The sequence below is a fragment of the Aegilops tauschii genome, chromosome 2 (assembly GCF_002575655.3).
Source record: "Aegilops tauschii subsp. strangulata cultivar AL8/78 chromosome 2, Aet v6.0, whole genome shotgun sequence".
NCBI classification, from domain to species: domain Eukaryota; kingdom Viridiplantae; phylum Streptophyta; class Magnoliopsida; order Poales; family Poaceae; genus Aegilops; species Aegilops tauschii.
This window is the reverse complement of record NC_053036.3, coordinates 336,759,226-336,771,606: the sequence shown is the minus strand read 5'-3', so window position 1 is coordinate 336,771,606 and position 12,381 is coordinate 336,759,226. Positions and strand designations below refer to the sequence as shown.

The window sequence follows — 12,381 nt, the reverse complement described above, 5'->3', positions numbered from 1 at the left end:
GCATATGCAAAGGAGGAGAGAGAGAGAGGGCGAGCATGCCATGCATGGCGGAATGCCACCATGCCACGGAGAGAAGAGAGAGAGAGAGAGAGAGAGAGAGAGAGAGAGAGAGAGAGTGTGTATGAGAGCGGAGGGAGCAAAGCCTGACGGGGCTATGCAAAGCCACAGCGGCGGCATCCGCCACCCTCGATAAAGAGACAAGGCCCTCCTCCCTCCTCTCCTCTCAGCTCAGGCTCTCAGGCTCAGGCTATCTATCCGGTCCAGTGTGCATGGAGCGAGGTCTATAAAGATAAAGTAAAGCCGCCACAAAAGAAGGCAGCAGCAGCAACAGCTACCCAAGCTGCCACAGTGATCACGCCTACAGTAGTCACAAACCGATCCATAAAGAGGGACGGACGCTCTCCCCTCGCCTCATCAGAATCAGCAGCAGCGCCAAAGGACGAGGTGGTGGTGACAAGAAGAAGAAGAAGGAGCCACACCAACAAGCAAGAGGGGGAGGAGCTTCTTCTCCGCGGGGTGTGGGGGGGTGGGGGCGAGGACAGCCGATCGAGTGATGCGCGCCGGGGCCTACACCATCCACCAGTCGCTCACCGCCGAGGCGGCCGCGGTGCTCAAGCTCGCCGTCGGCCTCGCGCGCCGCCGCGGCCATGCGCAGGTCACGCCGCTGCACGTCGCCTTCGCGCTGCTCAGCTCCGCCTGCTCGCAGCCGCTCGCGGGGGGCGCCGCCTACGGGCTGCTCAGGCGCGCTTGCCTGCGCTCCCACCCCGCGGTGCCGCCCGCGCAGCACCCCCTCCAGTGCCGCGCGCTCGAGCTCTGCTTCAATGTGGCCCTCAACCGCCTGCCCAACTCCGGGCCGTACTCGCCGCCGCCGTCTTCGGCCGCGCCCTTCGCGTCCTCGCTCGTCCAGCCCAACCCGGCGCTCTCCAACGCGCTCGTCGCCGCGCTCAAGCGCGCGCAGGCCAACCAGCGCCGAGGCTGCGTCGAGCTGCAGCAGCCGCCGCCATCCCCGGGCCCGGTGCAGCACCAAGGCGCGCAGCAGCAGCAGCAGCCGCTCCTCGCCATCAAGGTGGAGCTCGACCAGCTCATCATCTCCATTCTTGACGACCCCAGCGTAAGCCGCGTGATGCGGGAAGCGGGCTTCTCCAGCGCCACCGTCAAGGGCAACCTCGAGGAGGAGAGCGCGCTCATGATCTCATCCTCGTCTTCGTCCCCTCCTCCGCCGGTCATACCTCCACATTTCTTCCTCGACCACGGCAGCATTGACGGCTGCGGCTTCGGGATGTGGCCGGCACAGTTCTTGAGCTCGCCGGCCGTGGCCGTTCCGTACTGCAAGGAGGACGTGAGGGCGGTCTTGGAGGTGATGGTTCGGAAACAGGGGAGACGGACCAACCCCGTCGTCGTCGGCGACTCGGTGTCGATGGCGGAGGCCGTGGCCGGCGAGCTGCTGCGGTGCCTCGAGCGCGGAGAAGTCCCCGAGGAGCTCGCCGGCGCGCACCTCCTCAAGCTTCAGCTCTCCTACGTGCACGTCCGGCTCATGAGCCGTGCCGACGTGGACGCCAAGGCCGCGGAGCTCCGCCGCAGCGTGGACGCCGTCCAGCGCGGCGGCCTGGTCGTCTACGTCGGGGACCTGCGGTGGGCGCTCGACGAGGATCCCGCCGGCGGCGGCGCCGACCACACCGCGTCGTCGTACAGCCCGGTGGAGCACATGGTGGCCGAGCTTGGCCGGCTCCTCGACGACCTCCGCGCCAGCGCGCCGCCGCGATGCCGCGTCTGGCTGGTGGCCACGGCCAGCTACCAGACCTACATGCGGTGCCAGCACCGGCGTGGGCAGCCATCGCTGGAGTCCGCGTGGGCGCTACAGGCCGTGGCGGTCCCCACCGCGAGCGGCACCGGGCTGACCCTCAACAATCTCCATTCTTCCTCCTCTCCGAGGTGAGCAACCAAGAAACATGCCTCCCCCTACAGTGCCATTCCCTTGTCGTGCATGTGTCTCGTGTCCTCCCTCCCTTCCCTTGTTGCCTTCTCTTCCTGCTCACTGTCGCTGCATGCAGCCTTGTGTGTTGCTGTCTAGAAGGACCACTTGGTCAGAGGTCAGATGTTTCAAAAACAAAAACAAACCAAGCTCTACTACCTGCACCACTAGCCCTCAAGTAGAGTAGTATAGTAGTATAAAATAGCCATTTCATCTTTCGACATTAATGAGGTGCTTGAGCTTTCTTGTCATCTAAACTGAAGCATGTGAGCTTGCAGGCTTGATCATGTATGCTGCAGGCAGTAGAAATTGATGAGAGACACAGAGAGAGATGGAGAGAAAAAGAGGGTTATTTTTGGGGAATGCAATGCTTTTTAGCCTCTGCAGAGATTCCATCTGATCCGATCAGGTTCTCTGCATGCTCGGCGCAAAAGTCTTCTTCTGATGCAGCCTCAACAGTGCCTGGCCTGCCTCCCTTTTTGGTACACAAATGTGTGACTTGTGAGACTGATCCGGTGCCCTTTTCCTTGCAATGATGCACTTTTCATGCACACAAGATCAATCATAGAGTATTTGTAGTACTAGTAGATGGGGATGGTACAAAAATTCAAACTACTCTAGATAGATGGTTTGATATGGCCACAGTTATGTCCCTATGATTATTTTCCCTGCTCTACACTGGAAATTCCGTGAAACTGCTACGCCTTTTTTGAATAAAATCTGCCTCATCTTTTCTGCTTGCTCCTTTTGTGCGTGTAAAAACTTAAAATAACTTGATGGAAACATCGTCATGGTCTTGTACTTGTACACAGCTGGTGCGCATGTGCTTGACATCGTTTTGTTTGTCCCCTGATGTTCCAACAGTGCAACTGCGATGCAGCAGGCCATGGCGACCGGGCAGCTGCTTGCCCAGAGTCCTGTGGCAATGGCAGCTGAGCCAATGGTGCTGGGAGGCGAGCAGGAAGACAAGCTGGTGCTGTGCAGCGAATGCAACAGGAGCTACGAGAGGGAGGCGTCCGTCGTCAAGGCAGAGGCTGGCACGGAGGGCCTACGCTGCAGCCTCCCGGCCTGGCTGGTGCTCGACAACAAGCCACCGGCCGATCATCAAATGCCACACCAGGTAACTAGGAGCAACTTAGAGATCAAACAGGACATTCTAATGCAGTTCTTCAAATGTGCATCATAGTCACAGCAAAATCTAGGCCAGCTGGAGTTGGATGTCTTATCTCCTTTTTATTTGGTGGTGATGATTCAGGGCAACTATCTGATCGAACTCAAGAGGAAATGGAGCAGGCTGTGCAGAAAGCTTCACCTGTGGCGCAGCCAGCAGCACGATCCGTGCTCCCCTTCTTGCTTTGGCCCTGGGCTATCTGCACCTCCAAACTCGTGGTGGCCGAGTCCTTGCCTGCTGCCGAGCAACCAGAGCACGCCGAGCATTGCAGGCTTCTTGGGCTTGGAGGGACTGATGGAGCATTCAAGGAGCAACAGCAGGTGGTCACCTCCATCGCCTCTGCCTTGTCCAGGCCTCATGGAGCCGGAGCACCCGGACGTGAAGACGACGCTCGCTCTTGGCACCCTCCTCCCGCTCTCGGACACGGCCACCTCCGACGGTCGTGCTCAGGGGAGCCACGATGGAGTGGCGCATGAGCTGGAGCGGCGGCTGCGCAAAAACATACCGTGCCAGCCTGTAGGCACCGTCGCGGAGATCGTGGAGGCGGTCGCCAGCAGCCGGAGCTATGGAAGGAAGGGCGTCTGTCTGTTCTTCAAGGGGAGCGACCACGCTGCCCAGCAACGGGCGGCGGCGGTGATCGCGGAGACGTGCTGTGGCTCGGCCGATCAGATCATAGCCGCGGATCCCAAGAAATTCAGCTGCGCCGAGGATTTCTGCTCTGATGTGGTCTCGAGGGCGTGCAAGCTCAGTTGCAGCAGGTTCGTGCTCGTCATCCCCGACGTCGAGCACGCGCCGCGGCACGTTGTCGAGTGTCTCGTGGCGGCATCCAGGTGCGGTTGTATCAAGGACCATTTCGGCCAAGAACTTGATCTCTCTGGATCCATCATTATCTTCACAACATCAGAGCTTGCAAACCGGGCCACCGACGTCATCAGCCTGCGGTTATGGTCGTCGTCGTCGCCCGGCGATGTCAAGAGGAAGGCAGAGATCGAGCCACCAACAAGGGAGTGCAAGAGGGCACGGCACGGCTCCAGCTCCGGCCATGGCATCGACCTTGACCTCAACCTCTGCGCCGGCAACGACAGTGACGACGATGCTGTTCCGAGCGACATCACCCACGAGAGTGACAGCAGGGAACACGGGGACTTGCACCACCTCCTCGAGTCGGTCGCCACCGGCGTCCTCGCCCTTGACAAGGACGCCGACGCTGACCAGCGCGCCGCGGCGGCCATCCGTGAAGTGCTCGTTGGGGCGCTCGGCCGGGAGGTGCAGCTCGACGACGAGGCGGCCGAGGCTCTCACCGCGGCTTCTGGACACTTTCTTGACGAGGTGCTGTGGAGGTGGGCGGTGGAGGTGTTTGAACCGGCGGCGGCGGCGGCAGTGGTGGAAAATGGCGGGAAGGTGGTGGTATTGGGGATGGGGCCAGGGGGCGGGGCCCAGGTGTCAGGGTTCATGGGCTCGGCCCTTCCAATCAGGGTCCTTGTAGACTGAGCTCACAAAGTTTTGCTTCCTCGCGGTGTACTGAGTCATTAGTTACTTACTCCACTACTTAGCTCAATTTGTTGTATGTAGAAAAGAATGATGGACTTGAAATGGAGTCTTTCGGGGGGTTTAATTGTTCGATTTCACATTGTTAAATCGCCTCCGTTGTCTCAGATTCGCTCCTGTGCCAAGTAAATAATTTCTCAACTTATTATAAGGTTGAGAACTTAGTTGGATGGTTAGGAGGACACTGATATCTCAGTCCATCAAAGTATAAGTGCTAAACTTAACACTGATGCTCGTATTTTTCTAGATTTATTCCAGGACTTTTGGTCATGTACTTGTCAATTTTAAGATGATGTGTCGGCTCAGCCTCTCACAGGTGCTCATAGAAGTAGGGCGTACCTGCGTTCATAGGACTGAATGTATGTGCTTATGTATTAAAAAACTTATTTTAAGGTCAACTTGCCAGCTTTTTTTTGTGTTTGAAAAAGGACGACAATATGGAGAACGTCAGATCTTGATCCGCCTGGAACGAAGGTTACTTGTAAAAGAGCTCGTGCGTTGTAATGAGAGAGAAAAAATACCATGCTTCTCTAACCCAATAACCATGAGTCAAGATCTCAATAGATTCACGTCATTTATTTAACACATGTCATCTCATCTATGTTGTCTTCTATCCTCCTTACCATCCTCGCCGACAGTGGCCTCAGTGCTCACACAACCACAATGTGTTTGAATGTTGTCAATCTTAAGGCGTCTCTCTCTCGGCACTAGATGAGAAATCTATTCTTTTTCCTGTGAGGTTTTGGCGATGCGTGCATGCATGGTTATAGATGGGTTTTTTTGTTTCCAATCCTGGTTTTGCTCGGGCGTTCATTTCCAATCCGGTTCGGCATCGGCATAAAAGAAGGACGGATCATTCGTTATTGATTATGGTTGCACCCTAAATAGCATTTTATTTAAATGGTTAACAGGTAAAAACATCATATTCAGATTTACACATTTTTCTAATCAAATTTCATATATAACATGTCAAATTTGGAGTTAGGGTTTAAAAGATGTGGATGTTTAAAAAAAATTGATGTGTGCTTCAGATTAATTAACCCAATTATTAAGGGATTTCCTGCAAAAGCAAAAATCTGACTTATAACTGGCATGTGGGTTGAGTACCACAAACATTAGGGTTTTTTCTGCAAAAGCAAAAATCTTACTTAAAACTGAACTATGAGTTGATTGCCTGAAATGAACAAAAAAAGGATTTGACGTGATGTAGATACAATAGATAGGATTTAAAAAAATCATCTTATACACAACAAATTTGCCATCTCTAGAAAACATGGAAAATTTTGTTTTTTTAGTTCTGATTACATAGCAAAAAAGGAGATAATTTTCAAGTCCTAAAAAAATCAAAGGCAACAGTTTAGATAAAGTAAATCGAAGGAAAACATTTTCTCTAGAAACATGACAAATTTAAGGAAAATGTATCTAGTGACCACATGGCATTTTAGCAAATTTATTTGGACATGCCGTGGTAACACTTGTTAATGAAGTTTGTTGGGGCAAATTTTGAAAATGTATCTAATGATCACATGGCAATTTTACCATGCCAGAAAATGTTTGTAAATAATTTACCATGGCAAAAACGTCCAAATAAATAAAACTTATGAAAGAATTTGCCATGGTATGTTCCACAAAATCGTCATGGTATCTCAAATAATTTACCCATGATGTACACAAAAATTACCATGATTGACGATGACATTATAGAAAATATATTTGAAAATTTATATAAATGCAAAATAAAAAGTGGCTAGTAAGGAAAATAAAATTCCCATGCAATTAAACAAATTGTTGTGCACTTAATAGTAAAACGGGCATGTTGTATATTTTCTAAAAAGTTGCAATGATCTAATTCATAATAACAAGAATGGTGCCAGCAACATTAATAGAAAAAATGTTTATCTAGTTCATGGAAAAAATATAATTAGGGGTGTTCAACATGGAAAACTAAGAAAAAGTAGGTTTCTCTAAAAATGATGGAAAATTTATAAATTTTCTCTAGTGTTAACATCACAAAAAAGTTGTGATGCAAAAAACTTTTGTGCTTGTGCGAAGGCAAAAAACTTCCATGTCAATAAATCTGATAGTTTGATAAAAATAATATATTAACATGGTATGTTAAATAAATTTGCCATTGTAAGTCCAATAACTTTGTCGTGGCGCAAAAAAAATAGTTGTAAGACAAAGAAAAATCACCATGGTCTAAATAGTGAAAACTGCAATGCTAACTACAATAAAGCTTTAATAAGTTTGTCATGGCCTAAGTGATGAAAATTGCCATGCTACCTACGAAAAAACTACCAAGTTCTATTTAATAGAATTGTCGTGGTCTAAAAAATATAACTGCCATGCTACCGATAATAAAATTGCACATGATAAATTTAGGGAATTTGTCTTCTGAAAAGACATGGCAGCTATTGGGAATTTGTAATGGAAACATGAAAAAGTTCAGAATTTTGTTCTTTGAAAATATGGCAACATTAGGAATTTTTTCTTTTGAAAAGATGAAAAATTTAGAGATTTGGCATGGGCACATGACAAAATTTAGGATATTTTTTCTCTAAAAAACACATGACGACTTTTGAGAATTTGTTATGGGCACATGGCAAAGTTAGGATTAGTTTCTTTGAAAGATGGCAAATTGGGGAATTAGAAAATTTAGGAATTTAGTTCTATAAAAAACATGGCAAGTCTTTGAAAAATTGTAAATGGGCACATGACAAATTTAGAAGATTTGTTCTTTCACATTTATGAAAAATGTAGCAAATTGCCATGGACACATGCAAAAAATAGTAGATTTTTTATTCAAAAAAAGATGGCTAAATTAGTAATCTTCTATAGGCACATGGCATAATTAGGATATTTGTTCTTTGAAAATATGACAATTGTAGAAACTTTTCCCAAGGGAACACGACAAATTTAGAGATTTTGTTATCTAAAAAACATGGCGAAGTTAAGATTTTGTCACACTATAGAAGGGAAATTTGCCATGTGTTCAACAATAGAGTGTGCCCAGTAATATTCAGATTAAGCTTGAATGCCTAAGAAATGTAACCATGCAATGAATCTGCTGACCAGTAGAAAACATTTTGCCTAGATGTGGTAAACTAAAGGTTCTATGCATTTCAAAACATAAGAAAGTTTGATATGGTAGGTTTTCCAGCTAAAAAGACAAAATAAAATTTCCATGTACATAGCTAGAGGCAAAAAAGAAAAGAAAAGTAGGCAAGGACAAACAACAGATGACAAAAATGTGTGTATAAAACAATGCCCATGACTTAAATCTATAAAATGCCACCCCCTTGAACACTTATGTCAAGACACCCGCGGGATAAAGTAGTAAATTTGCCATGTTATAGAACACTTTTTCTTCTGAAAATTGCGATGGCCAAAAAATATACTAAGTAAACAAACTTTTCAGAAAATTGATATATCACTTTTTGAAAATATGCCATGTTACTTTACAAAAATCGCTAGGGGTTTTGAGAACATTACCTATCAGATTTAGCATGGAATAGTACTAAGAGTTTGAGAAAGTTGTCATTTTTCTTAAACATGCCATGCCACTCTATAAAACTTGCCTTGGACTTTCAAAGACTAATGTCATATTTATAATGTTTCCGTCGAAAAACTAAACTTTTAACTGATAGCATATGTGCTTCTGTGACTGAGTTAACTGGATTTCTTTTTCGCCTTTGGCACTTTGCCACAACTACAAATCTTCTCCGTTCATGTCTGCCACCTCCACTCCCTACGTCGTCTTGGAAGGCCAATTAGACACTACTTCACTTTTTTGCAAAAGAGAAAAAGAAATTGTTGTAAACCTCACTACTCAACGACGACGACATTACAAGGACGCCAATCATCACTTAACCGCTCATCATTGTGGTCTCTTGTTTTCTTTTTCATTTTGTGAAAAGGTTTGTTATTAAGTTTTCAAGATCATGTGATGCTTCATTGATCTTTCTACTAGTGTTCACCACTAGCACTCAGCGGTCCTTTGGTTTGATATGAAAAAAAACGTCGTGGTTGATCCTAGTTCACACCTAGGATACATGGGAGATATAGGCCCTGTTTGGTTCATAAGTCCTGGGACTTTTTTTAGTCCCAACTTATAAGTTATAAGTCCCTAAAAAGTCCCTACCTGTTTGGTTCCTGGGACTTAACATGGACTAGAAGACCATATTACAACTATAAGTCCCTATAAGTCCCTCCTTGAGAGTCTTATTTCATAAGTCCCAAATGCCCACTTTAAGTCCCTATAAGTCCCTCCTGTTTGGTTTAGATGGGACTTATAGGGACTTTTTTAAGTCCTTACACCAATAAGTCCTTGTAACCAAACACCCTCATAAATGGCAGGAGAGTAAGCTTTTATATTGGCCTACGGGCTATTAACGTTGTTAACCTCCTTAATTAATGAATGCGGCAAGTCTTTTGCCCTTTTCAAAGAATATCTTGAGCCAATGATCAAGGGTAGGTTGTTACATTTACAGATGAGGTCGTGCCTTTAGCAAGCCACATATGCACTTTGACACGCCAATAAATTCCCCTACACCGAGTCCACTGTCTGACCCTAACATCTTCCCCTTGTCGACCCGCCCTTTGGCATCGTCCTACTAGCCATCTTACATGGAACGGTGAAAGGAGCGTGACGCTTAAGTTTTGGAATGGAAGCTCGAATGTTTACGCGACTTGAACCAATGAACCACGAGAAGAGAAGGTCGTTTGCGCAGCTTGGGGCACATTCAGTTTTGCATGCCTCAAAGCATGTGCGCCTCTTTGATTCAAAGAATTTTCATAGGATTTTTGAAGGATTAGAATCCTTAAGAATTTTTCCTACATTGATCGTTTGATCCTTAGGATTGAACCCTATAGGAATTTTTTCTAAGGATTCATTTGTACTACATTTCATAGGAATTCTACATCCACTCCAATCTCTCGGAAAAAGATCCTTCGTTTTCCTGTGGTACAATCAAACAAACTCAGGGCCTCTTTGATTCTCAGGATTTTGAAAATGCAGGTATAGAAAAAGTATAGGGTTGAAGTGACATGCCCACTTGAATCATATAGGATTAGTAAGGAGTGTTTGATGCCATAAAATAATAAAGTGTAAAAAGAAGTTTGAGTAGATGCTAGATTTCCTATGAGATATAGTGTAAAAGATTCCATAGGAAAAATTAGAGTATTTGACAAAAAAACTACCACATTAGGGGTTACCGTCCCACAGAACTACCACATTCAAAAAAGTGACTGATAACTATCAAAAAATTCTAATTTTGTGACTAAAAACTACCACATTTGAAAAATGGCCCGTTTAGACGATTTAAACACGATTATGACAAATGGGACCCACCCATCAGGGCTGACGTGGCGGCCCAGTCAACTCCGTTTGTTTTGACCGTCAAGTTGACCGTTATGACAGGTGGGGCCTACATGTCATCATCAACCTTCCTCCTCCTGTGTCTCTCTTGGGCATTTCAACAAGCACCTTCTGTGCATCTAAGGGAAGGAGGCGATGGCACGCCGCCGCCGCGGTCCTCTCCGTCACGGCGCTCCTCGCCTTCATCTGCGTCCAAGCCGGCCTCGTTGCATTCCCGCTGCGCGACACGCGCTCGCGCTCCCTGCTCGTGCCGCCGCGCTGGCTTCCCCTCGGCCTCCGCGCCGTCCGAGCTGGGACAGCCACGCCGGCGGGCGCGGGAACGGAGGCCGTGCTGCTTCCGGGCTGGGAGGTCATCGTCCTACTCCGTCGACCCGACGCCGCCAGTGCACCCGCCGACGAGAACATACAAAACGCCACGTGCATGTTCCGGGGCGGGGCGTCCTCCCCGGCGCGGGCGCTCGGGCCGCTGCCGGCGACCGGCCGCCACGCCTACACCTGCATCATGCCCGAGCAAGCGCGGACTCACCGCCACGACGCGCCGCTCGTGCTCTTCTCCGCCTCCACGGTCATCAACGCCGGCGATGGCGCATCAGGCCGCTCGCCGGAGATGCTGAAGTGGAGCGACGCCGGCGATGTAGGCCCCACTTGTCATAACGGTCAACTTGACGGTCAAAACAAACGGAGTTGACTGGGCCGCCCTGATGGGTGGGTCCCATTTGTCATAATCGCGTTTAAATCGTCTAAACGGGCCATTTTTCAAATGTGGTAGTTTTTAGTCACAAAATTAGAATTTTTTGGTAGTTATCAGTCACTTTTTTGAATGTGGTAGTTCTGTGGGACGGTAACCCCTAATGTGGTAGTTTTTTGTCAAATACTCGGAAAAATTACTATGAAATCAAATCCTATGAATCAAATGACCAACATAGAGAAAAGCCCTAAGGATTTCAATCGTCAAAAAAACCTATAGAATTTCTTTGAATTAAAGGAGCCTTCGAATTCTATTGGAATTCAATGGGCATGGTATTCCGATCCTACGTTTTTTTCTTTCTATTCCTGTGTTTTTGCAATCCGAGGCCCCGAGTTGGTTCGATGGATCGGTTTTGCACGTGTCAATACCAATCAGCATCCACGGTTGCCATCGTACGTAGTCATTAGTAGTAGCAAGATTTTGTCAGCAAGAACCGAGAGAGAGAGAGAGAGCACCTGCAGTTGCATACAGTAAACAAGATAGAATTCAAAACAAAAAAAAAAAAACAAGAAAGAGGTTCCTCTGGACATGATGAGTTGATGGGGGCGTGTAATGCTAAATGGGTGATGGTGATGGGGACGGGAAGAATATTGCTGGTTCCGATGCAAAGCAAAGCAAGGAACCAAGCAAGAGTAGCCACTCCCTTCCCCTGCCTCTGCCTGACGAGACCCCTTTCTTTCTCTTTCGCTTTCTTCTTTCTTGTTTCTTTGGTCCTTGGGTTGGGTTGGGTTCATTCACTCCCTCCCTTCCCGTAGCGTCGCTCGCTGCCTTTTCGTTGGCTTTCCCTCACTCCTCTGCCGCCCGCTTTGGCCGCATGCACGCTGGAAAAGACCGCCTGCCTCCCTTGCCTTGGGCCAGCCGCCGCCCGGTCGACCTTGGAATGGATGGAAAACCTTTTCTTCTTCTTCTTTTTTCTTTTCTTTTCTTTTCTTGCGGGCAGGGGCCAGGGAGGATGCCATGGGAAACTGCAAAGACGGACGGACAGACGCAGTAAGAAAGTGACATGTCCCGGCACGCACGCGATTCCCATCACAACTCGTGAATCATGGGGGATCTGGATTAGATTAGATTAGATGGTTGATGACAAATTTGCGCTCTGCTGCGGATTGTGGGCGGCCATCCAGCCCAACTGTCGCACAATGTTTCCTTCCTTCCTTTCTGTTCCTTTCCTCTCAGGAATTAAGCGTGGGTCGGTGAGGAATGCTAATAGTCTCTACTCCTAATGTCTCAGTTGATAGTCCGCGTTTCGGGTTTTATTTTCGTCCCACCTAACACGGTCTTTTTTGGTACTTCTTTCGTCCCACTAGAGACGGTTTTTTTTCGTCCTCGATCCCACCTCCCGCATCCCCTCGATTCCCACCTCCGCCCTCGAACCAGGAAATAAAAATCGGTATGCTCCCACTATGTCCACTGCTAAACCCTCCGGTTCATCGAAAAAAACTCGCACCTGAAAAAAATCTACGAAAATTAACCTACGCCCCGACCGCCGCCCGCGGGTCGCCCGCTCCCTCGCGCCCCTGTTGCTCCCTCCTCGATCCCGATCTGGATCGAGGGGACGAGGAGCT

General features: G+C 48.1%; 1 protein-coding gene across 1 annotated transcript; it reads left to right on the top strand.

The window, feature by feature from the left end:
* Window positions 1–418: 418 nt before the first annotated feature.
* On the top strand, window positions 419–4,781 carry LOC109786670 (protein SMAX1-LIKE 4). Its single transcript, XM_020345244.4, has 3 exons — window positions 419–1,932; window positions 2,837–3,092; window positions 3,228–4,781. Exons 1-3 carry the CDS (start codon window positions 554–556, stop codon window positions 4,632–4,634), a joined length of 3,042 nt encoding a protein of 1,013 aa, XP_020200833.1. The 5' UTR covers window positions 419–553; the 3' UTR covers window positions 4,635–4,781.
* The last annotated feature ends 7,600 nt before the right edge of the window (window positions 4,782–12,381 follow it).